We start from the raw sequence: 25,626 nt of genomic DNA, 5'->3' as shown, positions 1-25,626 counted from the left end.
GAGAGCTTAGAGGAAACTCACAGGGTGCGTGTGTGTGTGCGTGAACATGTGTGTGCGTGAACATGTGTGTACGTGCGTGAACACGTGTGTGTGTGCGTGAACACGTGTGTGTGTTCGTGAACACGTGTGTACGTGAACATGTGTGTGTGCGTGAACACGTGTGTGTGTGCGTGAACACGTGTGTACGTGAACATGTGTGTGTGCGTGAACACGTGTGTGTGTTCCTGTGCGTGAACACGTGTTCCTGTGTGTGGACGTGAACACGTGTGTGTGCGTGAACATGTGTGTGCGTGAACATGTGTGTACGTGAACACGTGTGTGTGTTCCTGTGCGTGAACACGTGTTCCTGTGTGTGGACGTGAACACGTGTGTGTGCGTGAACATGTGTGTGCGTGAACATGTGTGTACGTGAACACGTGTGTGCGTGAACACGTGTGTGCGTGAACACGTGTGTGTGCGTGAACACGTGTGTACGTGAACACATGTGTGTACGTGAACACGTGTGTGCTTGAACACGTGTGTGCGTGAACACGTGTGTGTGCGTGAACACGTGTGTGTGTGTTCCTGTGCGTGAACACGTGTTCCTGTGTGTGCACGTGAACACGTGTTCCTGTGTGTGCACGTGAACACGTGTGTGTGCGTGAACACGTGTTCCTGTGTGTGCACGTGAACACGTGTGTGTGCGTGAACACGTGTGTGTGTGCGTGAACACGTGTGTACGTGAACACGTGTGTGTGTGCGTGAACACGTGTGTGTGTGCGTGAACACGTGTGTACGTGAACACGTGTGTGTGTACGTGAACACGTGTGTGCTTGAACACGTGTGTGCGTGAACACGTGTGTGTGCGTGAACACGTGTGTGTGTGTTCCTGTGCGTGAACACGAGTGTGTGCGTGAAAGCATGTGTGTGCACGTACCTCCACCTCCCACAGCGCGTTGGAGCTGGTCGCAGACGTCGCCGACTGCCTCAGCGTCGTTCGCAGGAAAACGTGCAGTTTAATTTTGTACTCGTCGCAGGTCAGAAACTTTTCCTGCTCGGCGTGGAACAATCGCACGACGTCGCCCTGACACACACACACACGTGCACGCTGTCAAACCAAATGGAGAGAAGAACTACAACTCCCAGGGTGCATTTCAGTGAAAACATCCAATCACAGCTCTGAACTCTGCTGCGTTTGTCGTAGTTTGGAGATAAATGTTTTATTCTTCGTCTTCTCCAGAGCAGCAGGGCCTTGTGGGTAATGTAGTTTTTAAAGTAATACAATTTCAGTCTGATCTTTTCCTGATTTTTTTACTGGTCTCTTCCTGAGAAATATTTGATGAACTTATTGATGATTCTCAACTTTTTGAGAAACTTTTTCAGAAGCTTTTCCTGTTCAGCATGGAACAATCGCACGACATCGCCCTGACACACACACACACACACACACACACACACACACACACAGATGTTTACAGGACTCCACGTGCACGCTGTCAAACCAAACGGAGAGAAGAACTACAACTCAGTGAAAACATCCAATCACAGCTCTAAACTCTGCTGCGTTTGACGTAGTTTGGAGATAAATGTTTTATTCTTCGTCTTCTCCAGAGCAGCAGGGCCTTGTGGGTAATGTAGTTTTTAAAGTAATACATTTTCAAAGTGCTCTGGCTCTCTGTTTCAGACCAATTTTGGAAAAAATTCTCCCAAAAAACAGGAGCCAATGTCGCGTTTGACGTTCCCGTTCCCCTTTGCTGCATGTCGTTCCCCCTCTCTCTGCCCCCTGCTTCCTGTCTCTATCCACTGAACAATAAAGGCATAAAAAAGCACCAAAAAATACTTAAAAAAGAAAACTATCAGTGGTCACGGTGACGGGAGAGGAAAGGTAGACACCTGACATCCAGCTTTAAATCAGAAGTGACATCATCATCTACAGATTAAAGAAAAAGGCAGAAAACTAGATAAAGTCTCTGATTTATTCGGCCCACGTTTCTGCCTCAGATCAGTGAAAATGACCTGAAGCTGAAGCTGTCGTTGATCCGCTCACTCACCCCTTTGAGGACTTCCTCTCGGTGGTCGCTGAACATCATGAACAGGTTGATCTTCCAGCTGGTGTTGCAGTTCACCGAGTTCACCTGCAGGGGGAGCACCAGCCACACAGATAGGTTGCATAGTTACGTTCAGATTCATATAAGCTGCACAGGAATGGACTCCCAGATGTTCTGTCACAGATGTGCGAACCAATCATCAGTCCAACTGCTCACAGTGTCATAAAAGAGTAATTAAAATCATGATGAGAACCGGCGACTCTAAATAACAACAGAATGATGAACAGATAGTTTCAGATGTCTGATGCTCCCAGAGGGCAGCAGAGACACGGAGAAACGAAATGTTCGAAATGTTCTTTTTAACGAGCTCAGTTAAACAGCTGCATCTTCTACGCTGCAGAATTCAGCTTTATTCAAACTATTTTTTAATTCAGCTTTATTCAAACTATTTTTAATTCAGCTCCATTCAAACTATTTTTTAATTCAGCTTTATAATGTTGGTTTAATGTTCCAGAATATCTAACGATTTCCAAGTCAACGGCAGGCGGAGACGAGGAGGCTAAAACGAGGCTTTGTCAGACATTTTCTTTATTTTTAAAACAGGGTTTTTCCCTCTTCTGTTTTTAAAGGTGAAATATTGTGCAAAAATCCCTGAACACTTGATATAAATCTTTACAGATATTTTCTCTCTTTTTCTGTCAATTTCTGTATCTCTGCAGCTGTTTTCTGTTTCTTTGTGGTTGTTTTCTGTCTCTTTGTGGTTGTTTTCTGTCTCTTTGAGGTTGTTTTCTGTCTCTTTGTGGTTGTTTTGTGTCTCTTTTTGGTTGTTTTCTGTCTCTTTGTGGTTGTTTTCTGTCTCTTTGGGGTCATTTTGTGTCTCTCTGAGGTCATTTTCTGTCTCTTTGTGGTTGTTTTCTGTCTCTTTGTGGTCCTTTTGTGTCTCTCTGCAGCTGTTTTGTGTATCTTTGTGGGTTTTTTCTGTCTCTTTGTGGTTCTTTTCTGTCTCTTTGGGGTCATTTTGTGTCTCTGTAGTTGTTTTGTGTCTCTTTGTGGTTGTTTTCTGTCTCTTTGAGGTTGTTTCCTGTCTCTTTGAGGTTGTTTTCTGTCTTTGTGGTTGTTTTCTGTCTCTTTGGGGTCATTTTGTGTCTCTCTGAGGTCATTTTCTGTCTCTTTGTGGTTGTTTTCTGTCTCTTTGTGGTCATTTTGTGTCTCTTTGTGGTCCTTTTGTGTCTCTCTGCAGCTGTTTTGTGTATCTTTGTGGGTTTTTTCTGTCTCTTTGTGGTTCTTTTCTGTCTCTTTGGGGTCATTTTGTGTCTGTAGTTGTTTTGTGTCTCTTTGTGGTTGTTTTCTGTCTCTTTGAGGTTGTTTTGTGTCTCTTTGTGGTTGTTTTCTGTCTTTGTGGTTGTTTTCTGTCTCTTTGGGGTCATTTTGTGTCTCTCTGAGGTCATTTTCTGTCTCTTTGTGGTTGTTTTCTGTCTCTTTGTGGTCATTTTGTGTCTCTTTGTGGTCCTTTTGTGTCTCTTTGTGGTCCTTTTGTGTCTCTCTGCAGCTGTTTCGTGTATCTTTGTGGGTTTTTTCTGTCTCTTTGTGGTTGTTTTCTGTCAGTTTGTGTTTTTTTTCTGTCTCTTTGTGGTTGTTTTGTGTCTCTTTGTGGTTGTTTTCTGTATCTTTGTGGTTGTTTTCTGTCTGTATGTAGTTTTCCTTCTCTTTGTGGTAACTTTGTGAGTCTCTGTTGTTGTTTTGAATCCCTCTCTATAATCTGTAACCATGAAACCAAACTTGATGAACATGAGCGGTAGTTCATCTGATCGGCAGTCCCACCTCTTTGCATCCTGGATGGTCGGACAGTTCGTAGTTGGAGGCGTGCAGCGGCTGACCAGCGTTCACCGGGTTCATGATCACTTTATCTCCGACCACCACCTGCAGCGAGAGAACAAACATCAGTTCATCACAAGTTCTGTGGTTCTTTGTGCTGCTGCAAAGGAAATGAAATACTTTAATATGAAAAACTATTAAAGTTATCAGTAATATTCAACATTTAAACCATTAGTGAAACCACAACTAAAATAATAGACATTTATTTCAATATTTTCATTTATATTCCTAGATTTTAAAAATCTTCATATTTTAAACATGTCTTATTTAAAGTTTAAAAAGTTCTATATTTCTAAAAAGTTTGCCGATTTGGTCCCATTTTTGTTCTCACGATATATACATTTTTTATATGAATTCAGTTGAATTTATGGAATATTCACATAATAATAATTATTTCATATATATGTATAATTAAAAAAATTATTGTGAATGATAATTAATTATCCTGTTATTTTACATTAGTTGTTGTTATATTATTATTATTATTATTATAGGATCATTTTGTATATAAATGATTAGAATGTATAATAAATTTCATAATTTGATATCAATGTGACAATTTATAGATTTTAGATTCAGTTTCTTATGGAAGTTTTAGTTTTATGTGTAAATTATTTCATATTTTGGATGTCATTATTTTACAAATTCCTTTTTTCAATTTTATAACTAATAGAAACTTTTGTAAGTTTTAGAAATTAGTTCCTTTTAAATCATATGTTTTTATTTGATGTATTTTTATAGTATTTATCTATTATTTAGTCTTTATTCCTTTTTTAAGGACATGTTGTTATTTATTTATTTTTTTTCTACCTTAAAGCAACACTAGAGAAGTTTGTGAACCTTAAAGCTAAAGTTTTTTTAGAGATACCACAGTTGTCCTCTTCAACATGAAAACAATTTCACGTGTACGGTTGCGCATGTGCAGGATTCGCACTGAGATTTGCTTTTAAGACGGTGGTGTTACATCCAACAACTGTAGGGGGAGCCAAAGAGAAACTAGCCAAATTCTCCCGTGATGCTCTTCTTCATGTGTTTTTAATCGTATTTATATCATATTTTTGCTAAAAATGCAGGTTTTTTATCTAATATTTTATAGATTTTATAAATCTAAAGTTGAGTTAATAAGTCAAACTTCCTGTGAATCTCAGACGCAGGACTCAGAGATGTAGCGTAGCGTTTACTTACGTTGTCTCCGGTGGCGCGGAGCTTCCAGAACGGCTGGATGAAGAGCCAGGAGCCCTCGTTGCCCGTCCCGTCCAGAGTGACGCGCATGGCGTTCTTCTCCAGCAGAGCCGGCAGCCGTTTGTTCACCGTCAGGTATTTGTTGCTCTTCATGTGGAGCAGCTGTACACAGACATCGTGAAATTACATTTTAAAAGCCTGCTGATGGTTTACATCTGTGATATGTTCAGAGAATATAAAGCCAGCAGAGCTCTGAGATCCAAGGACTCAGGTCAGCTGGTCCAGTCCAGAGTCCAGACTAAACATGGAGAAGCAGCATTTAGCTGTTATGCTGCAAACAAGTGGAACAAACTGCCAGTGGAGATTAAACTTTCACCAAATGGAGACATTTTTAAATCCAGGTTAAAAACATTTCTGTTCTCATGTGTCTATGCATGAAATCTGCACGCTATCTTTGAACTTATCTGGACTGTTGCTTGTTTTTAAATTCATTTAAATTACTTTATTTGTTTCTCTTTATATTCTTTTATGTATTTTTAATGCTTCTTCCACTCCCTGCTGCAATGCTTTTATTTTATGTGAAGCACTTTGAACTGTTTGTACATGAAATGTGCTACAAATAGATTTGATTAAATGTGATTATTTACGGGTTAATGGTACAGCAGGGGGCGCTGAACATCAATGCAATCTGAACATTTAATGACAGAACGCCTGGGTTTCGCCTGCGTGACTCGTAACGTCTCCACACCTTCAACACACATTTTTACTGCCTTCCCCTGTGTTGACCTGCTGCCGTTACTGTCTCTTTGTGTCTCTTTGTGTCAATATTGACCTCGCTTCAAGGCTGAAGATCTGTCATCATAACACACACACACACACACACACACACACACACACACACACACACACACACACGAGTCAGATCGTTCAGATAAGAGAAAGCAGTTTGACTAAGATTCGGGTCACAGAAGCTATAAACACCCTGCTGGGACGGTTCGGATCAGGGCTCAGGGAGTATATCACATACATGTATATGTGTATATATATACATATATATATATATATATATATATATATACATACATACATATACATACATATTTATATATATGTGTAACGTGGGTCCTCACAAAGGCAGCAAAGCAATGACTCGTCTGTGTCAGGTACAGACGAGGATCCGACATGTCGCAGCATGTGAGTCACTGTAGCTGTCACATTCATGTTTTTAGTGTTTTATCACGTTTTAGTTTTTAGTCCGTGGCTGTGTTCGAAACTGCATACTTCTCCTACTTCTCCCACTACTCCTACTAATTTTAACTTTTTTTAAGTTCCCAGATGCATACTAGATTCTCTGAAATGTTGGGTATGCATCATGAGGTTACTACTCATACTCAAACTACCCAAGATGCAACGTAACGTGACGTCGCCGATCGTCATTTCCTGTCAAAACGGCAGTTTCAAGCTAGCTACAACGAGGGTAGGTTCACTTTTGTTTTCAAAACAAAAGCACCAATTGTATGGTAATGGCTTTCCCTGTGATAAAAGGCAACGGGTATTTTATTTTGTGAAAATAACAGGAAGTGCGTTAGCTCACTGCGGCTAGCTTTAGTAGCGCCGAATTCGTGGGAACAAAATTGTAAACAGCCGGTATTTTGTCAGGTTTTCAACACGTTGGGGATCTAAACGACTACTTTCTCACCTGAAAATGTTTCAAATGTTGCTAAAGTTTACAGAGTTTAGAGCTTAAGAGAAATCAGCTTCAGGCCGGCTGATTTCAGCTCGGGCAGGAGCGAGATGCATTGTGGGTAAACGCTCTAAATACTGTCTGATCGATCAGTATGTAAGTATGTAGTATGCAGTATACAGTATGTAAGTATGTAGTATGCAGTATGTAAGTATGTAGTATGCAGTATGCAGTATGTAAGTATGTAGTATGCAGTATGTAAGTATGTAAGTATGTAGTATGCAGTATGTAGTATGTAGTATGCAGTATGTAGTATGCAGTATGTAGTATGCAGTATGTAGTATGCAGTATGCAGTATGTAGTATGCAGTATGTAGTATGTAAGTATGTAGTATGCAGTATGCAGTATGTAGTATGTAAGTATGTAGTATGCAGTATGTAGTATGTAGTATGCAATATGCAGTATGCAGTATGCAGTATGTAGTATGCAGTATGTAGTATGCAGTATGTAGTATGTAGTATGCAGTATGTAGTATGTAAGTATGTAGTATGTAGTATGTAAGTATGTAGTATGTAGTATGTAGTATGCAGTATGCAGTATGCAGTATGTAGTATGCAGTATGTAGTATGCAGTATGTAGTATGCAGTATGCAGTATGTAGTATGCAGTATGCAGTATGTAGTATGTAAGTATGCAGTATGTAGTATGTAAGTATGCAGTATGTAGTATGTAAGTATGTAGTATGCAGTATGTAGTATGTAGTATGCAGTATGTAGTATGCAGTATGCAGTATGTAGTATGCAGTATGCAGTATGTAGTATGTAAGTATGCAGTATGTAGTATGTAAGTATGCAGTATGTAGTATGTAAGTATGTAGTATGCAGTATGTAGTATGTAGTATGTAGTATGCAGTATGTAGTATGTAAGTATGTAGTATGTAGTATGTAAGTATGCAGTATGTAGTATGTAAGTATGTAGTATGCAGTATGTAGTATGTAGTATGTAGTATGCAGTATGTAGTATGTAAGTATGTAGTATGCAGTATGTAGTATGCAGTATGCAGTATGCAGTATGTAGTATGTAGTAAGCAGTATGTAGTATGCAGTATGTAGTATGTAAGTATGCAGTGTGTAGTATGCAGTATGCAGTATGCAGTATGCAGTATGTAGTATGTAGTATGTAGTATGTAGTAAGCAGTATGTAGTATGCAGTATGTAGTATGTAGTATGCAGTATGCAGTATGTAGTATGCAGTATGTAGTATGTAGTATGTAGTATGTAGTAAGCAGTATGTAGTATGCAGTATGTAGTATGTAAGTATGCAGTATGTAGTATGTAAGTATGCAGTATGTAGTATGTAGTATGTAGTATGTAGTATGCAGTATGTAGTATGTAAGTATGTAGTATGCAGTATGCAGTATGCAGTATGCAGTATGTAGTATGCAGTATGTAGTATGCAGTATGTAGTATGCAGTATGCAGTATGCAGTATGTAGTATGCAGTATGTAGTATGCAGTATGTAGTATGTAGTATGTAGTATGCAGTATGTAGTATGTAAGTATGTAGTATGCAGTATGTAGTATGCAGTATGCAGTATGCAGTATGTAGTATGCAGTATGCAGTATGCAGTATGCAGTATGCAGTATGTAGTATGCAGTATGTAGTATGCAGTATGCAGTATGCAGTATGTAGTATGTAGTATGTAGTATGCAGTATGTAGTATGCAGTATGTAGTATGTAGTATGTAGTATGTAGTAAGCAGTATGTAGTATGCAGTATGTAGTATGTAGTATGCAGTAGTACCCATGGGCGTCAACTGGGTATGGCAGCTGCCACACCTTGGCTCCAGGGGAAAATGGAAATGTTCGTTTTTCTTTTTCTTTTTTTTTTTTTAATGAATTTATAGAATTACTCTGTGTCAATTTGTATTGATTATTCTATTATTTAATACACTGTGATGGACTAGCGGCCTGTCCAGGGTGTACCCCGCCTCTCGCCTATTGACCGCTGCGATAGACTCCAGGCCCCCCGCGACCCGACCGACGGAATCAGCGGTATAGACAATGGATGGATTATTTAATACATATAAATGAACTACAATTGAAATTCTGAACAACACAATCAATTTATCTCAGTATCATCTTCCCTTTTGAAATATGGTATCTCCCCGCCCCCGCCCCCCCCCCCCCCCCCTCCCTGCCACGAGATGACGGAGCCTGGAGGTCAAAGCTGATGTTACTAGCTGGATTTGTTGTTTGCTAATTAATGTAAAATATGAAAAGGAAGCAGAAAACTTTAGATTTATTTATCACCAAAAAAAGGGGTGATGATGGGTCCAATGTTGCCCCAGCGGCGGAGGAAGGAGGACCAGGTAGTGAAGGCGGGATTCAGGCTGTTAGCCGCTAATGCTATTTATTGATTGATTGATACTGTAGTCATGTGACTATAGTGAGCTTGCCGTACCTTAGCTTTGGCCGAATGGACGCCGCTGCACTCACCTGTATGACGGTTCCATATTTCACCACGTCACCGTGGACCTTCTTGTTCTCCGTCTCGTTCTGTTTCTGCTCCAGATTGGACGCGTGCTGCACAGGAAACACAGATTAGCTTCGGCATCGGCCCACAAACATCAACCTGGAGCTCAGATTGGTGAAATCTGGGAGTGAAACCGGGGAGTTCTCCTTTAAAAAAAGCTCTCCGAGCTCACGCCGTGCGCCCGTTTACCTGGAGCTTCTGCAGGAGGACCACATCGGCGATCTTGTCCTTCTCGTGTTTGGCTTGTTTGGCTTTCCAGAACTGTTTCTGGGCCGAGTACCGACTCATGGGACAAACCTTAAACAGGCAGTCTGGAAGAAGAAGAAAAGAAGGTTTATTCAGATGAGCTCACAGGCAGAGAACCGTTCTCAGAGGTTCTGGTTCCGATGAAGCCGTTTACATGACCAAAACCAAAAGTGTTCATTGGAAAAAATGCCCCTCCAAAAATAAGTAAGAAAAACAACAAATACAAGACGTTTTTGCTTGAAATAAGCAAAAAAATCTGCCAATGGAACTAGTTTTTTTTTTGTTTGTTTGTTTTTTTTAATAGTTTTTAAAGTGTTTATAATTGTATAAACATTTTTATTGCTATTATTATGTCTGCTACTGGATGCTTCAATTTTCTTTGGGATCAATAAAGTATCTATCTATCTATCTATCTATCTATCTATCTATCTAGTGAAAATCAGCTTGTCCAGATTTCTTAAAATAAAATGTGATATTTAGGACTTTTGAGATAAAAGTGATCTTGACATTAGCTTAAAAACCTTGTTGTTTTTTTTTGCTTGTTTCATATGATATGTGACTCAAAACAATTTGTTTTCAAGACTTTTTCATTTAACAAGATATTCCAGATGTATTGTATTAAAACAAGTCCCTATATCTGGCTGAAATGGAACTTGTTAGGCAGTTGTGTCTTATATTAAGTGTAATGAGATATTTGGACAAGAAATGAGACAAATATATTTGGTAAGACTTTGATTTTTTTCCAGTATTAAATGCAGATAAAGTAAATATCTCTTTCATTTCACCTTTCTGTCTCTGAGCTGATGAACTAACAGAGGCATCGAAGCCATAGTTTATCGATTATTCCATCCAGTAATCGGATAAGAAATAATTTAACAAACTATGTTACCCTAATCCCTGATAGAGGACATTTTTGTCCACTTGGGGTGAACTTTCTCCTCTAATTTCACACTGTAGATAGTGATACTCATCATATTTGGTCCAGTTGTGCATTTTTGACTATTTTTTTTAATTTCAAACACACATCATATACAATGCAATTTTTCATTGTGTAGAAAAAAAACTCCTTAATTTCTGAAAAGGGACATTTTTGTCCCCTTTTAAAACAACCTTAAAACATCATATATTAATATTTTTTCCCACTTGTTTTCATAGATCTTTTAATCCACTTCAGTTCTGATCATAACTACCAAGTTTTCAATTATTTTCAAAAATGTAACCCTTTAAATGCTGGTTTATATGATGTACACGCAAATTTCTGTAAAAAAAAAACAAAAAAAAACAACAACAACACAAAAACTGTTATATTTTCAACATATAGAATGCAAAGTGGAATTGTTGAGTGGGGATAATTATGGTCTGGGATAAGTCAATGATCAGCAACAACATTGATTTTTAGGGATTTTTAATTTTTTTGTTATGCCTGATTTAAAAAAATAACTCGTTAATTTCTGAAAAGGGACATTTTTGTCCCCTTTTAAAACAACCTAAAAGCATCATATATTAATATTTTTTTCCACTTTTTTTTCATAGATCTTTTATTCCACTTTTTTCAATTATTTTAAAAAAATTAACCCTTTAGATGCTAATTTGAACTTTTTAGCCCAAATTTGAAGCCTTTCGGTGCCAGTATTTTCAAAATATGGACTGCAAAGTGGAATTATTGAGTGTGGATAATTATGGTCTGGGATATGTCAATGATCAGCAACAACATTGATTTTTAATTTTTTTGTTATGCCCGATTTAAAAAAAAAAAAACTAAATTTATGTCCCCTTTTAAAACGACCTAAAAACATCATATATTAATATTTTTTCCACTTTTCTTTTAATAAATCTTTTATTCCACTTCAGTTCTGATCATAACTACCAAGTTTTCAATTATTTTCAAAATTAATTTTCAAAAATTAACCCTTGAGATGCCAATTTTAACTTTTTAGCCTTAATCCTTAATTTCTGAAAAGTCTTCTAAAATGATCCCCAAAATACCATATGTCAATATTTCTTTCTTTTCTTTCTTTTTCATAAATATTTTCAGCCACTTCAGTTCTGATCATAACCACCAAGTTTTCAATTATTTAAAAAAAATTATCCCTGTAAATACTAGTGTATGTGAGGTAAACATCAATTTCAGTGAAACCACACAAACTGCTGTATTTTCAATATATGCAATGCAAAGGGAAATATTCTATGGGGGATTATTAGGTCTGGGATATGTCATTGATGAGCTACAACATCAGTTTTTACAGCTTTTTAGTTTTTCTGCAATGGCAGATTACAGAAACGGCTCCCATAGACATCCATTATAATGAATACAGCATTAGACTATTCTTGAATTTACCTGGATTATTTTAATTTAAGCTATTTTGTAATTAATTAATTCATTTTAATTTAAGCTATTTTGTAATTAATTAATGCATTTTAATTTATTTTATCAATTGGATGAACTCTAATTGGCCTAAAGATGATTATTTAGTATTTTTGTCTGTCTGATTGAATGCTTGTGTTAACAAATAAATCAGACGTTACTCAACAGTTACTCAGTACTTGAGTAGTTTTTTCACCTTTTTTACTCTTACTCAAGTAATTATTTGGATGACTACTTTTTACTTTTACTTGACTCATATTATTCTGAAGTAACAGTACTTTTACTTGAGTACAATTTTTGGCTGCTCTGCCCACCTCTGGTTATCTCCAAACATCCCTCCTGCTGACACTGATAACAGAACAGCAGCTGTTAGCTTCCTAGCTAGCATCCAGCTGTGTTAGCATCCGTTAGCTTCTGTCCTGTTCTTGTTCTGGTTGGACTGAATAGACACTGAATATTAGCTCAGATGAACGGGCTGAAGCTGCTCTGAGGGCCACAGAAACGAGCCTCCATCTGTGACAGAAACGCTGAACTCTGAGCTTCGTGCTCGCATCATAAAGCAGCAACGTGCTCGTTTAACACAAAAAGTTGCTTCAGAGTTTGAACCAGAGACAAAGAAGCGTTTAAAAAGTCATTAAACTTGGACTCAGGAATCCTCAGGCAGGAGGATGCGAGAGGCGGCGAGCGTGAAGAAGAACAAATAGAGTTGTAGTGAAAGAGCAGGAGGGTAAATGTTGACTCTGCTCCAGAACATCCTGCATGCTAACGCTGTTTTCTGGGTTCGTCAGGCAAACACAATCAGGCGTATCAAGGAAATCGGTTTCACTCAGAAAACAGGTCCGATGAGATCCGACCGTGGGATCCATCACATGTCAGAGCGAGTGCTGCGTCATCAGAACATTTCAGGCCGGATTCAGAGCTCCAGCTTTAGAGCTCAGGTTAAAAGGATCACAGGAAGCTGGAGGTTTACCGTCTCAATCTGCGTTTTTGTAGAAGCTAACGTGGAAATGAAACTCTAAACTCTAAAGAATCTTTACAGTAATTACATTTGAGCTCCGATATTTCTGCTCACATTCGGTCTCTTTAACCCGCCACAAAAACTCTGAATCACATCTTTAGTGAACGTTGAGGAGAACCCGGGACGCCACAATAAAACAGAGCATCATTCTCAGGGATGACAAAGTAGAGGAGAACCGGAGATAAGAACGAATTGTGGTTGTTTTTTTTCTAAAAACATAAAACTTATCTGGTCTGCTCCGGATTTAAAGTTTTCTTCTCTCTCTCTGATCTACTTTTTAACTGGTTCAGCAGCTGGAAACGTCTGAACCGTCAGAGGAGCCGGTGGGGAACGGCTCCAAACTGGCCCCACATCACACAAATTATTTATATTTCAGGCAGCACACTCGGGTTCGCCTCTCTAACTGACCCGGGACCAGAGCAGTAAAATAAGCACAAAGTAAAATAAATTAATCAAATCCTGCGTTTTTGGACCGTTTGGTGACAGAGAAACATGTCTAATCAGCAGATTCCATGTTGTTACACTTCTTAACTTCAGAGAAGTTAAAGAAGTTAATGCCCCTCCAAAAATAAGTAAAAAAACAACAAATAAAAGACGTTTTTGCTTGAAATAAGCAAAAAAATCTGCCAATGGAACTAGTGAAAATCAGCTTGTCAAGATTTCTTGAAATAAGATGTGATATTTAGGACTTTTGAAATAAAAGTGATCTTCAAATTAGCTTAAAAACCTCTTCAAATGAAAAAAAAAGCTTGTTTCATGTGAAATATGACTCAAAACAATTTGTTTTCAAGACTTTTTCATTTAACAAGATATTCCAGATGTATTGTCTTCAAACAAGTCCCTATATCTGGCTGAAATGGTGCTTGTTAGGCAGTTGTGTCTTTTATTAAGTGTAATGAGATATTTTAACTAGAAATTAGACAAATATACTTGGTAAGACTTTGATTTTTTCCAGTGTGTTTCAGCTCACTGCTCAACATTCTGACTTTATTCTAAACTTTTTCTCCTTGTTTGGACCCAAAAACAAAACTCCAAATCCCTGTTTCCACCTGTTGGAGCTTATTTCTCAGTCATTTTTATCCTTTAAATCATGTTTGTGTGATGACGAATGAATCCAGAGCAGAAAAATGGACCTTTGGATGCATTTCGTGTGTAGATTAAAGCCGGCTCACCTCTGAACTTCTTCGGAGGATTATCCAGATCTCCTGCAGCCGGTTCCACCACACAGCGGTCGTCCACCAGCCTGCAGACACAGAACAGAAACTAAGTGAACCCCTGATCCAGCAGCCTGCAGACACAGAACAGAAACTAAGTGAACCCCTGATCCAGCAGCTGGTAGCAGCAGTGAGTGAGAAACTAAGTGAACCCCTTTTATTTTGTAAAAGTCTGTTGCTCACAGGCTTTTATTTTGTAAAAGTCTGTAAAACTCTGTTGCTCACAGGCTTTTATTCTGTAAAAGTCTGCTGCTGTCTGCTGTGGAACAGGAAAAGAAAGTAATCGGCGGATCCACCAAACATGGAGAAGGGTACGGAACTTTTACTCGGCCATTTTCATTTTAAAGTTCTTCCAGACGGCGGAGTCGACAGAACCAAAGTCATCTGTAAACACAGCCAAGTTGAATTGTCTTCTCAGCATAGTAGTTCCAGTCTAAAATATCACTTAAAGGCAAAACACACAACTGATAGCAGCAAGTCATTCAAGGAAACAGACAGTGGAGCGAGGCTTCTACATAAAAACTACAGAAAGATGCTGATGTTAAAAGTGTGTTTGCACAACAAATGTTATGGCACTTTCATTCATATGGCAGCACATTTAAAATAAAGCTAAATGCTAAAAGCTATACGCTACTTTTGGATTCATTTTGGGATTCTGCGTACAAATGCGATTAATCGTGATTAATCAGGGAAATCATGTGATTAATTAGATTAAACTAGAGGTGCACCGAAATGAAAATTTGTGGCCGAAACCGAAACCGAATAATAATTAATCACTTGGCCGAATACCGAAACCGAAACCGAATATTACAGTTCAGTTAAGTTAACAAAAGTTAGATTTTTCACCATTTTTAAATATTGCTTAAATCTACGCCTTACAATAAATGTTTAGACATGTTTTTCAAAGAAAATAAATGTTTATTTGAAATCTTCAAAAGTTATTACTAATAACTAGAGATAAGTTTAATTAATTCCCATTTTCAATTCATTCTGGGTTTTTTTTCATTCATTTCATACAACAACAAAAAATACAACATATTATAAACGCGTTCCAACACAAAAATGTAAAAACATGCAATATAACAAATTATCTGAGTGTCCTTTTTGGCATAGAGTCTAGGTAGCCTGCTCCTTCAGGAACAGTGGCAGCATTTTTTGTAGTTTGTGTGTTTTGCCTTTTAGTGATATTTTAGACTGAAACTACTACGGTGAGAAGACAATTCAACTTGGCTGTAAATGCAGGAGTTTTTTAAAAATGTATTTTGAAATACGTGCTTTTATGTTGAAACAAGTAAAACAGGAAGTAGCGCCGGTTAGCTCCGTTAGCTTCACACAGAGACCGAGGAGCACCTGTAGCGTGATGTTACCTGCTAGTTTATTTTTATTTCATCACTCCATGCTTCGTGGTGTTTGCTGTAACTGTGTGAATGTGATGCATAGGAGAAGTGTAAGTTAAAGAATCCTAGTTCTGACCGTGAAGATTGCCTCTGGGGAATGACTCTGCCGTTGGTTGAGAAGCAGCTAAAGTGGCCAGTATTACTTTGATTATTTATTGGTACCAGCGACAATGCTAAGAATGCTATTTCTTTAATGATTACAACAACTAATGTTGTCTTTTATTTTGTTTACTCGAACATTTAGTTCTACGGTGTTGATGTGGCGTTAATAAACATCTGTGAGAAGAACCGGAGTCTCGCATCCAATCAATGAGCGGCATATTGGCAGAGTTTACAGATGAGTTTGGTTCTGTCGACTCCACCGTCTGTGGATAATTTTGCGTCACCACTATTCGGCCTCCGATTCGGCCACTCATTTGGTTTTCGGCCGAAAGCCGAATGTGTTTTTTTTTGCGTTTTCGGCCGAATATTTTCGGTTGCCGAATATTCGGTGCACCTCTAGATTAAACATTTTAATCGTTGCCCCAGTTAAAACACGACTGCACCGTCCTCTGAAGGGAGGGCAGGAAGCATCACTCACGGGACAGTTTGTGGCAACTCTTGGTCTATTTTTAAACTTTCACATGTGTTTATCTTTTTTTACAAGATGGTTTGAAGATGCGGACAGAAAGCGTTTCATCTTAAACAACTTTACATTTCTAACTCATACAAGAAAGAAGTGAAAGAGTGTAAAGCAGAAGTATGTGCACCCTGGATGGCCATTCCTCTGCAGAGTTTTGCTCGTTTCATCTGAAAAAAGGTTGAACTTCTGAGGTTTTCGCTGGAATGTTTTCCTGAGGTGTGTCCACAGACTTCTGATGATATTCAGGTGTGGATTCAAGGTGTGTTTAGAATAAATATCCTGCTCTGGAAGCCTTTTCTTTTCGTCAATAACGTCGTGAAAACTGTAAACTGGGGCAGTTTCACAGTTTAATGTTCAACTAGAACATTTCTGAAGAAATTTTGATGGGTGCCAATCTACTGCCCGCCCTATCAACAAACCCTTTAGTTTAGTTGAAGTTGAGAGTCTCCTGTCACATAAATAAATAAATTAAATAAATTATGTGACATAATAAACTTTGAATGAGGTCTCTGTGATGCTATATGGCTGAGTTATGAGAACTCCAAAATAGGGCGGTTTTTGGCATTTTTGGCTCGTTAACCCTCATACCTGATTTAAAACTTAATTTCTGAAAAGGGACATTTTTGTCCCCTTTTAAAACGACCTAAAAACATCATATATTAATCCCAGACCATAATTATCCCTACTCAATAATTCCACTTTGCATTCCATATTTTGAAAATATTGGCACCTAAAGGCTTAAAATTTGGGCTAAAAAGTTCAAATTGGCATCTAAAGGGTTAATTTTTTTAAAAATAATTGAAAAGTTGGTAGTTATGATCAGAACTGGAAAAAAAGTGATAAAGATTTATGAAAAAAAAGTGGAAAAAATATTAATATATGAGGTTTTTAGGTCGTTTTAAAAGGGGACAAAAATGTCCCTTTTCAGAAATTAAGGAGTTTTTTTTCTACACAATGAAAAATTGCATTGTATATGATGTGTGTTTGAAATTCGAAAAAATAGTCAAAAATGCACAACTGGACCAAATATGATGAGTATCACTATCTACAGTGTGAAATTAGAGGAGAAAGTTCACCCCAAGTGGACAAAAATGTCCCCTATCAGGGATTAGGGTTAAGTGTTTTTCAATCGATTTTCCCATTGATAAAACAAGTCTTCTGAAGACAGTTATGTCATTTTTAATCAAGGTCCTGTTGAAAATACAGCTTTTATGGCATTTTCAAAAGGAATTTTGGGTCTCGTTAAGTGCTTTTCAATCGATTTTCCCATTGAATTTTGGGGCTCTGCGCCAACTGCCCAAAAACTGCCCCATTTTTTTAATTTTCAATGCATTTTCCCATCCACAATTTTCCCACGTTTTCCCATTTTGCCGGAATTCCTTTCGGCTAATCAGAGCCAAATGTCATAGCACACCGATCGAGGTCGATGTGCACGCAGCGGTGCGCTTTTTATGCCGGTCGGACCATCGGTGCCAGACTAGTAACGAGCCGAAATTCATGACGGAAACGGAGGAATAAGAGTCTGGCAACAGCGTAAGATGGGCACCCATAATTAAAACAAAAATTTAAAAAAAAAAAAATTTTTTTAATTTTTTATCGAACTAATTGAGTGTCAGCAGGTCAGACCTTTATGAGGTTTAAGAATCTCACGATGTGCTTCTGAAACTGAGATACCGCAGTTCACGACTTTGGTTTCTCTGTAAAGTTCTTGTTGTTGCATTTATTTTCGAAGTGTTACTTGCATGAAGAGGAACCTCACGCTTCAGCTTCCTGTAAACTGACACTTCGACATCACCGTACAAAATAAACTGAACAAAATGTTCCCTGCCAACACTCTGCGATCTCTTTTCAGTTTCTTCTGCTTTGAGGACGTTATTTAACTTTTAACCTTGTAGCACCCAAGCATATGAATAATCATTGAAAAAAATCATTTTGGCTCTTCTTGCATCTTTTTGGGAATAAACCAATATTTTTGGAATTTTTGGAATTGGGCTATTTTTGATCATTTTAGGCAATGTTGCATATTTGCATCTGTGAGCTTTCCTGATTAATTTTGTTCACAAAACCAAGACATTCTCTGCAGATCGTTTAGCAAAAAAAGGTTTTAGTGAAAGTTCAGCAGTAACTGCTGCTACCACAATAAAATGTTTATATAATAAACCTTTATTGAACATTCTTAATACAAAGTGCTGAACGCAACCATCATAAACTTTCCATTCAACAACAAATCAAACAGATTTCACAGATCTTTGTTCTGAAAAAGTGAAGCACATATAAAATGCAAAAAATGTAATGTAAATAAATATTACACATGAATTTAAATAATGTATGTAAATTAAAAAAAAAAAAAAAAAAAAAAAAAAAAAAAAAAAAAATCAAAAAATGTAATGTAAATAAAAATAAAAATATAAATAAAAATATAAAGTAAATAAATAATGTAAATAAATAAAAAGCTTGTTGCATATCTGCAACTGTGGGTGCTACAAGGTTAAAGAGCCGGACGAGGTTTGAGGAGTTTTTCTGAAGCTTTGAAACATGAATAATCTTTAACAATGACTGAGAAACTCAAGAGTCCTGCCAAGCTGATAAAGTTAAACCTTATCTGAGAGCCGGCATTCTTCTGCTTTCCCCCTATCTTTAAATCTTTAACTTTCTATCAGTTCAACTATAATAAAGTTCAGCTTCCTATATCAGCATTATCAGCGACTCTGTATCATGACACCTCTACTCTGAACATCAAACACATCAACGTGTTGATGTTTTAGCCTTTCAGAAACACTCATGCGGGTTATTGGAACCAGAGGTGGGTAGTAACGAGTTACATTTACTCGAGTAAGTTTTTGAAAACATTATACTTCTAGGAGTAGTTTTAAATCTCTATACTTTTTACTTTTCCTTGAGTAGATGTGTGCAGCAGAAACTGTCCTCTTACTCCGCTACATTAGGCTACAATGAGCTGGTTACTTTTCTTCTTACCTCTTTGGTATTCTACGCCTCATTATTTTTATCCCCCCGCGTACGCCTCATTTTAATGTTTTATTCTGACAGAGAGAGAGACTTCCGCCAAAGGCTCTACCACCTGACTGTGTTCCACCAATCAGACGCAGCCGTGCAGTCTGGTCACGTGACCGTACTCGATCTCAGCGGCGGGACGGGTTAGCTTTAGCATTAGCAGTCGTAGCAAACAAAGAAAGAAACAGATGAAAAATGTCAGAACCAACGGTGGGAAATGAAGACGCAGACGAGGCCTCATACTGAAAGCATGTTTACCTTACAAAGAGTGAGAAACAGCAGCTACATTATGTGTCTTCTGTGGCAACCAAAACAAACGCACATTTCAGCAGAAACTCAACATCTAACTTGAGGAAACATGTAGCGCTAAGTTTCCTAAACTCGTTTTTCCCCCATGGATAGGTGAATGTTTGTTTTTTAGGTTACATATGGGTTACATATGTTTTAAACATTTCCTAAGTCTTTTATTGTTTATTGAAGTTCTTGAATTTACCTGGATTATTTTAATTTAAGCTATTTTGTAATTAATTAATTCATTTTAATTTATTTTATATATTGGATGAACTCTAATTTGCCTAAATTTTTGTCTGTCTGATTGAATGCTTGTGTGAAGGCTAGACAATTTTATTTATAGAGCACAATTCGTACCAAGGTAATTCAAAGTGCTTTACAGCTACATCAAATCACAAGAAGGCAATAAAATCATTAAAAATAAATAAAGAAAAATAAAGAAAAAAATAAAAACTATTTAAATTTTTTTAAGAACCCATTAAAAATAATCATTAATTCATTAATTTAAAAGTGGAGAGTGCAGATAAAATACTTTCAGGTTTCATATGCACAGCTAAATAGAACTGTTTTCAGCCTGGATTTAAACATTGTCAACAAATAAATCAGACGTTACTCGACAGTTACTCAGTACTTGAGTAGTTTTTTCACAGAGCACTTTATTACTCTCACTCAAGTAATTATTTGGATTTGGACTACTTTTTACTTTTACTTGGGTCATATTATTCTGAAGTAACAGTACTTTTACTTGAGTACAATTTCAGCTCCCGAACAGATGAGTCAAAGATTTGACTTTCTAACCAAATGAAGCATGAACGTCTTCATTTTGGGACTTAATTTTGAACATGTGGCTATTTAAGGATGAAACTAACCCGTCAGAGCACGGCTCTGCACATGTGTGGGGTCATCAGAGTAAATCTCTGTTACCATTACAGCTAAGAAACGCATAAAGCTCTAAATCAGGGACACACAGCTGTGTTTCCGGATGACGTACCCTCACCCGAATCGTGCTTTTATCTTTGCTTAAAGCCTTCATAAATAAATGTAATGATTTACCTCGTGGCTGTGGCTTTATTTGGGTGTGTCCCCACAAGAATGTGTCGACAGGGAGGATTACCCGTCCATTCACACGCACATTAACAGCAGGCGGCCAGGTGTGCGCACATGTCTTCAGGCATTACTAAAACAGAAGGGTTTAACTCTCTTTACACCAGGTCACAAAGAGGCGACTCAACCTAATAAAGTATGAGACCCAGAATGTAATTGGGGGTCTAGCAGCGAAGCTGCAAAGGCTCCCATTGTGTTAGTAGCTTTTCCTTTTATTATTGATCCGTTTCTATGGCAGCCCAATGAACGCTACGGTAAAAAGTTGTGAAATTTGGCACACGAATTCAGCACAGTGCCAAAGTCAAAGTCAAGAATTTTCATGCCCCAACAGTGAACTCTCTAGCGCCACCAACACGTCAAAGTTCAAAGTGTATTCAGCTTAATAACTTTGGACTCCTTGGTCCAAATTTCACAAATGAGGCATCATTTGTGAAATTTGGACCAAGACGAGTTCATTTTCCATCGAATTACATTTTCCGCCATTTGGAATTTTATCAAAAACCTTCAAAAACAATTTCAGGTCACAGAGATTGTCCAATTTTCACAGGACTTGGCACGTAGACTCTTCAGACCAAGCCGCACAAAAGTTATCATGTGGATTTTTTTAATTTTGCTTCTGTTTAACCGTGGCAGCCAATCAAACTCTAAACTCTCTTTCGGTGTGCTTATGGTTGAGTTTATATCTTTCTTTTTCCCCTCTTCTTTGATTGCTTTTAACTATGTTTTTAATTTTTATTCTATTTTTTTTCTCTTTAAATTGCTTGTTTTTATGCTGCTTTATGCTGTTCTTTTAAATGCCTTGTCTTTATGTAAAGCACATTGAGTTGCCTGTGGTATGAAATGCGCTATAAAAATAAAGATGCCTTGCCTTGCCTAAGCGCAAACAGGACGTTAGCCCCCCCCCCCCTCGGCCATCGCTGCTTGCAGCTATATTTATAGGTGTTTTAGTCTTGAAACACCTGAAGTAAGTCAGCAGAACTTTAGAGGGATTTAAACTCTTTTTTCAGGCTGTCAACAAGCCTCAGGAACAGAAACATCATGACTGACTCCACTCAGAATGGTTTCTGTCATCTGAACAGGGTGGAGAATTAAAAGAAAAGACACATTTGCATGGCTTCACCCTCTCTACTCATTATCCGTCCCATAGTTTTGCATTAGGGTTCAAACCAAAAACACCACCTGCAAACAAATGACGGAGCAAACCTCCAACGGCCGTGCATTTGTCTGTCAAATTAAAAGTTGTTGACTCACTTCTCACGGGATGTTGAATGTAAGCAGGTTCAACTGACTTTAATACAAATAACCCTGAAACAACATTTCCAGTGAAGCTAAAGAGGTTAACAAACGTCTCGAAACACTCCTCAAACATGTCTGATAACGAGATATTTTGTGTTTGCATGAATGGCCGCTGATACCTCGTTTTCACCATGAGATCTGAGCGGACAAGCTAATTTAAATGAATGAGTAAAGTCTAAGATACTAAGATTAAGGCTGTGTTCGAAACCGCCTACTTCTCCTACTACTACTCCCACTAACTTTAAATTTTTTAAGTTCCCGGATGCATACTGGATTCTCTGAAATGTTGGGTATGCATCATGAGGTTACTACTCATACTCAAACTACCCAAGATGCAACGTAACGTGACGTCGCCGATCGTCATTTCCTGTCAAAACAGCAGTTTCAAGCTAGCTACAACGAGTAGCTAGCTTGATGCACACCAGTAACCACTCCGGTGAGTTGATTTTGAAAACGGACGTTTATGGTGCTTTTACGGACCTTTTAGGACATGCACCATGCTTGCCGTTCTGAAGCAGGTTGAGAAGAATCAAAATTAGGCAAATACCGGAGACAGCAGTAAAATTTTAAAAAAGCGGTGAGGGGGGTTCTAAAACATTGCAGACGACTCATAAATGAGGCTTAATGTTGAAAATACCGCAGTTCCCCTTTAAAATCAGGCTCCAATTTGCAGGGGTGGAGCAGTGATTTTAAATGTGGGGGTGTTACAGGGGTGGCACATCAAGCCCATAGCCACGACGCTGAAGTTGGCATCCAATTCACGAATTAAATGTATGGGCATAAAGGGCCATTTCACTGCATTTTTTTGCATTCTGATCGCCCTAAACTAGATCCTGTATGGAAAATACAATAGTTAGACTGCTCAAATCTGGATAGAATTATTCTAAAGATGTTGTAGATTCATTAAAACCTTGTTTGGGATTTGTGAAACCTTTTTCTGATTTGTGAAAATGCAGAACAGGGCCATTTTACTGCATTTTGATCACCCTAAACTAGATCCTGTATGGAAACTACATTAGTTACACTGCTCAAATCTGGATGGAATTATTCTAAAGAGGGTACAGAGTCTTTAAAACACATCTTATGATGATTTGTTAAAACTTTATTTGGTCATTGAAAATTCAAAATGGTGAAATCATCTTGCTGTAAAAGTGGGGGTGTCGAAACACCCCCATCCCCCACGGGTGCGACGCCCATGCCGATTTGTATCAGTTTTTCACATAAACCAGAACATTCGGGTATTCTGTCCGAGGTTATGATTCGTGTTTTTGTGAGTTGAGCAGGTAAACGTCGGTGTTCGCTTTATTTTGGGCGGTGGAAGTTAAGAGTTGTGGATTATGCTGGCCTGAACAACATCTCCTCCCAACATCTGTAAAACCTGATTCCATAAAGTTTATTGATAGGCGGTCGTGTCCAATTCAAAGATTTTGGACCTGCTTTGTCCTTCAGTGACTCCTGTAATATCGTTTTAAAAACATTTCAGTCTGATTGATTTATTATTTGTTGTGTTTCTATCAAGTCAAGGCAGGCAAACTGTATTTTGTGCCATCTGTGAAGTTTTATCATAATTTTTCTTTGAATTACATCCTTCTGTCCTCTAACTAACCGTCTTCCTTCACTCATTCCTCTTTTTCTAATGTTGTTTCTTGAGTCATTCCTCACTTTAAAAGCAGCCAATCAGCCCTTTGTCTGCCTGCCAGGTGTTCTCCAGGTATACGACTGTCAGAATCTACTGATGGCTGCATTCATATTTACTCAGGAGTAACTTTGTGACTGGTTAGACTATCAAAAATATTTATTTCTGTTTCAGCAATGGAATGCTAAAAATGTAGCACGAAACATTATCACACTGCATCGGTGAAAAAAAGGTGCTTTACGCTCAAGGTAAACTCAGATGCTACCTTAACGTGGAAAAGTTTGTACTGAACGGGCATTTTCATTTGTGCTTTTTTAAGTCATTTTGAAAGCTTCGTGTTTGTTCGTGTTAAATCCAGGCTGAAAACAGTTCTATTTAGCTGTGCATATGACACCTGAAAGTATTTTATCTGCACTCTTCACTTTCAAATTAATTAATTAATGATTATTTTTAATGTGTTTTTATGTAGCTGTGAAGCACTTTGAATTGCCTTGTGTACAAATTGTGCTCTATAAATAAAATTGCCTTGCCTTTCACCGTTAGCATTGAAGCTAGCAGTGTCGAATACATTGAACCATAGCCTGTTACGTTTTCAGTAGTGCTCCGTACATCATGTGGCGGCACCACGAATTTCTACGGGCTGTCGGTTAAAGCAAATAGCTACTTATTAGGGTGACAATCACATAAACTATTCAACTTCTCAAACTCAACACAACTTTACGTATAGAACCCTTTAAAAACACCGGTGGCTGAAACAAAGTGCTGTACATGAATAACAACACGAAGTAAAAGGCATAAAACATAAGAACAATGTAAAAACAATAATAAACAATAACAGGAACAGAGTCTCATGCTGGGTTAAAAGCCAGGGAATAAAAATGGGTTTTAAGATGAGTTTTAAAAATGAACAAAGTTTAATAAACATTTGAAAAGTGGAAAATCCTTGTCCATCGTAACTTGAGAGCATAGATAAAACACTCTAATTTAGGGCAAATATCACCTTCAGGTACCTTCTGTTAAAGTTCATAAGTTCATAACGTAAAGTTCGTAACGTAAACAGTTTCAACAAATCAGATAAATTGTTCAGGAGTTAAAAGTTTTTCTACACGCTTTTTAAAGTACGTTTCCATTTTAATCTTAACAGGATTTCAATTGGTACTGTAATATATAGATATAACCACTGCTGTAATGTATAGATTACGTACGTACAAATGTGTGTTCGGAGGGAAACAAAATCTGTTTCCGGATCTAAAAGAAATCTGTAAATCAAACAAAAGTCCTCGATTTTAAATCAATCTGTTCTCAGCGTGTTTAATGTGTTTATTTTAAAGTATTAGTAAACAAAGAAAAGTTCCCGGTAACCCCTAAAAGTGGCAAGTAAAGCCAATTAAACTGGAAATGTGTTTTTATGTCACGATTGATATTATATTTATTTTTGTTAGGTTTTATTAATCTTCCACACAGGACGAACATCACAGCTTTAAAACGTCTGGAGCTCCAAACACAGGTTTAATTTGCATAATAAATGATAACAATGGAGCCAACTCCACCACAACAGGAAAGACTGATTTGAATGTGGATTGAACCATTTGAACAAGTGAAGGTGATTGCCATCACCACGGCAACCTATCCCGTGTTTTAGTCTCCAGAGTCGGAGCACAAATTTAGTCAAATCTAGTAATTTCCACCTGTTATTAACAATTAACAACGGTTGTAAATAAGAGTAATTTTAGACGATATGAGGGAGCATCCAAAAGCTGCTGCAGCTTTGAGCTTTATTGATTTGGTCCCTTTGTGATCATCACGAACTATTCGTTCATAAGAACTGTTCAAGCCACCGTTTTCTTTCATCTACGCTGAAGGAGATTAATTAGAAATAAAATGAAGTCACAGCAAATCTAAAATGAGTAATTTCTCTTTTTACTGTACATATTTAAACAAACTTATTCATTCATTTTCTGCATCTGAATCAGAGCCTAAAGCAGCAGATATCTGTGTAAATGATTCATTCATTCTGCCTGCCGTGAAGGAGACTAAAGATGAAGTAAAGATGGATTCTGAGTTCTCAGGTTAACACAAACAGAAGCCCGCAGAGTCTGACTGAATGAAAACCAGAAGGTTGAT

At 37.8% G+C, this 25,626-nt stretch overlaps 1 protein-coding gene across 3 annotated transcripts in view; it reads right to left on the bottom strand.

Annotated features, from left to right (window-relative positions):
• The window catches only part of itpr3 (inositol 1,4,5-trisphosphate receptor, type 3), a 153,395-nt gene that overhangs the window by 110,127 nt on the left and 17,642 nt on the right, over window positions 1–25,626 (bottom strand). For all 3 annotated transcript variants that reach the window (XM_075475918.1, XM_075475919.1, XM_075475920.1), the window contains exons 3-9: window positions 14,103–14,173; window positions 9,491–9,612; window positions 9,265–9,351; window positions 5,088–5,246; window positions 3,849–3,947; window positions 2,031–2,114; window positions 917–1,063 (exon numbers count right to left, since the gene is read on the bottom strand). In XM_075475918.1, coding sequence (XP_075332033.1) covers window positions 917–1,063; window positions 2,031–2,114; window positions 3,849–3,947; window positions 5,088–5,246; window positions 9,265–9,351; window positions 9,491–9,612; window positions 14,103–14,173 — 769 coding nt within the window. The remainder of the gene's footprint in view (window positions 1–916; window positions 1,064–2,030; window positions 2,115–3,848; window positions 3,948–5,087; window positions 5,247–9,264; window positions 9,352–9,490; window positions 9,613–14,102; window positions 14,174–25,626) is intronic.

This window comes from Odontesthes bonariensis, chromosome 10, assembly GCF_027942865.1.
Source record: "Odontesthes bonariensis isolate fOdoBon6 chromosome 10, fOdoBon6.hap1, whole genome shotgun sequence".
Classification (NCBI taxonomy): domain Eukaryota; kingdom Metazoa; phylum Chordata; class Actinopteri; order Atheriniformes; family Atherinopsidae; genus Odontesthes; species Odontesthes bonariensis.
Note: the sequence above shows the minus strand (reverse complement) of the source record. Positions and strands in the feature narration are given on the sequence as shown.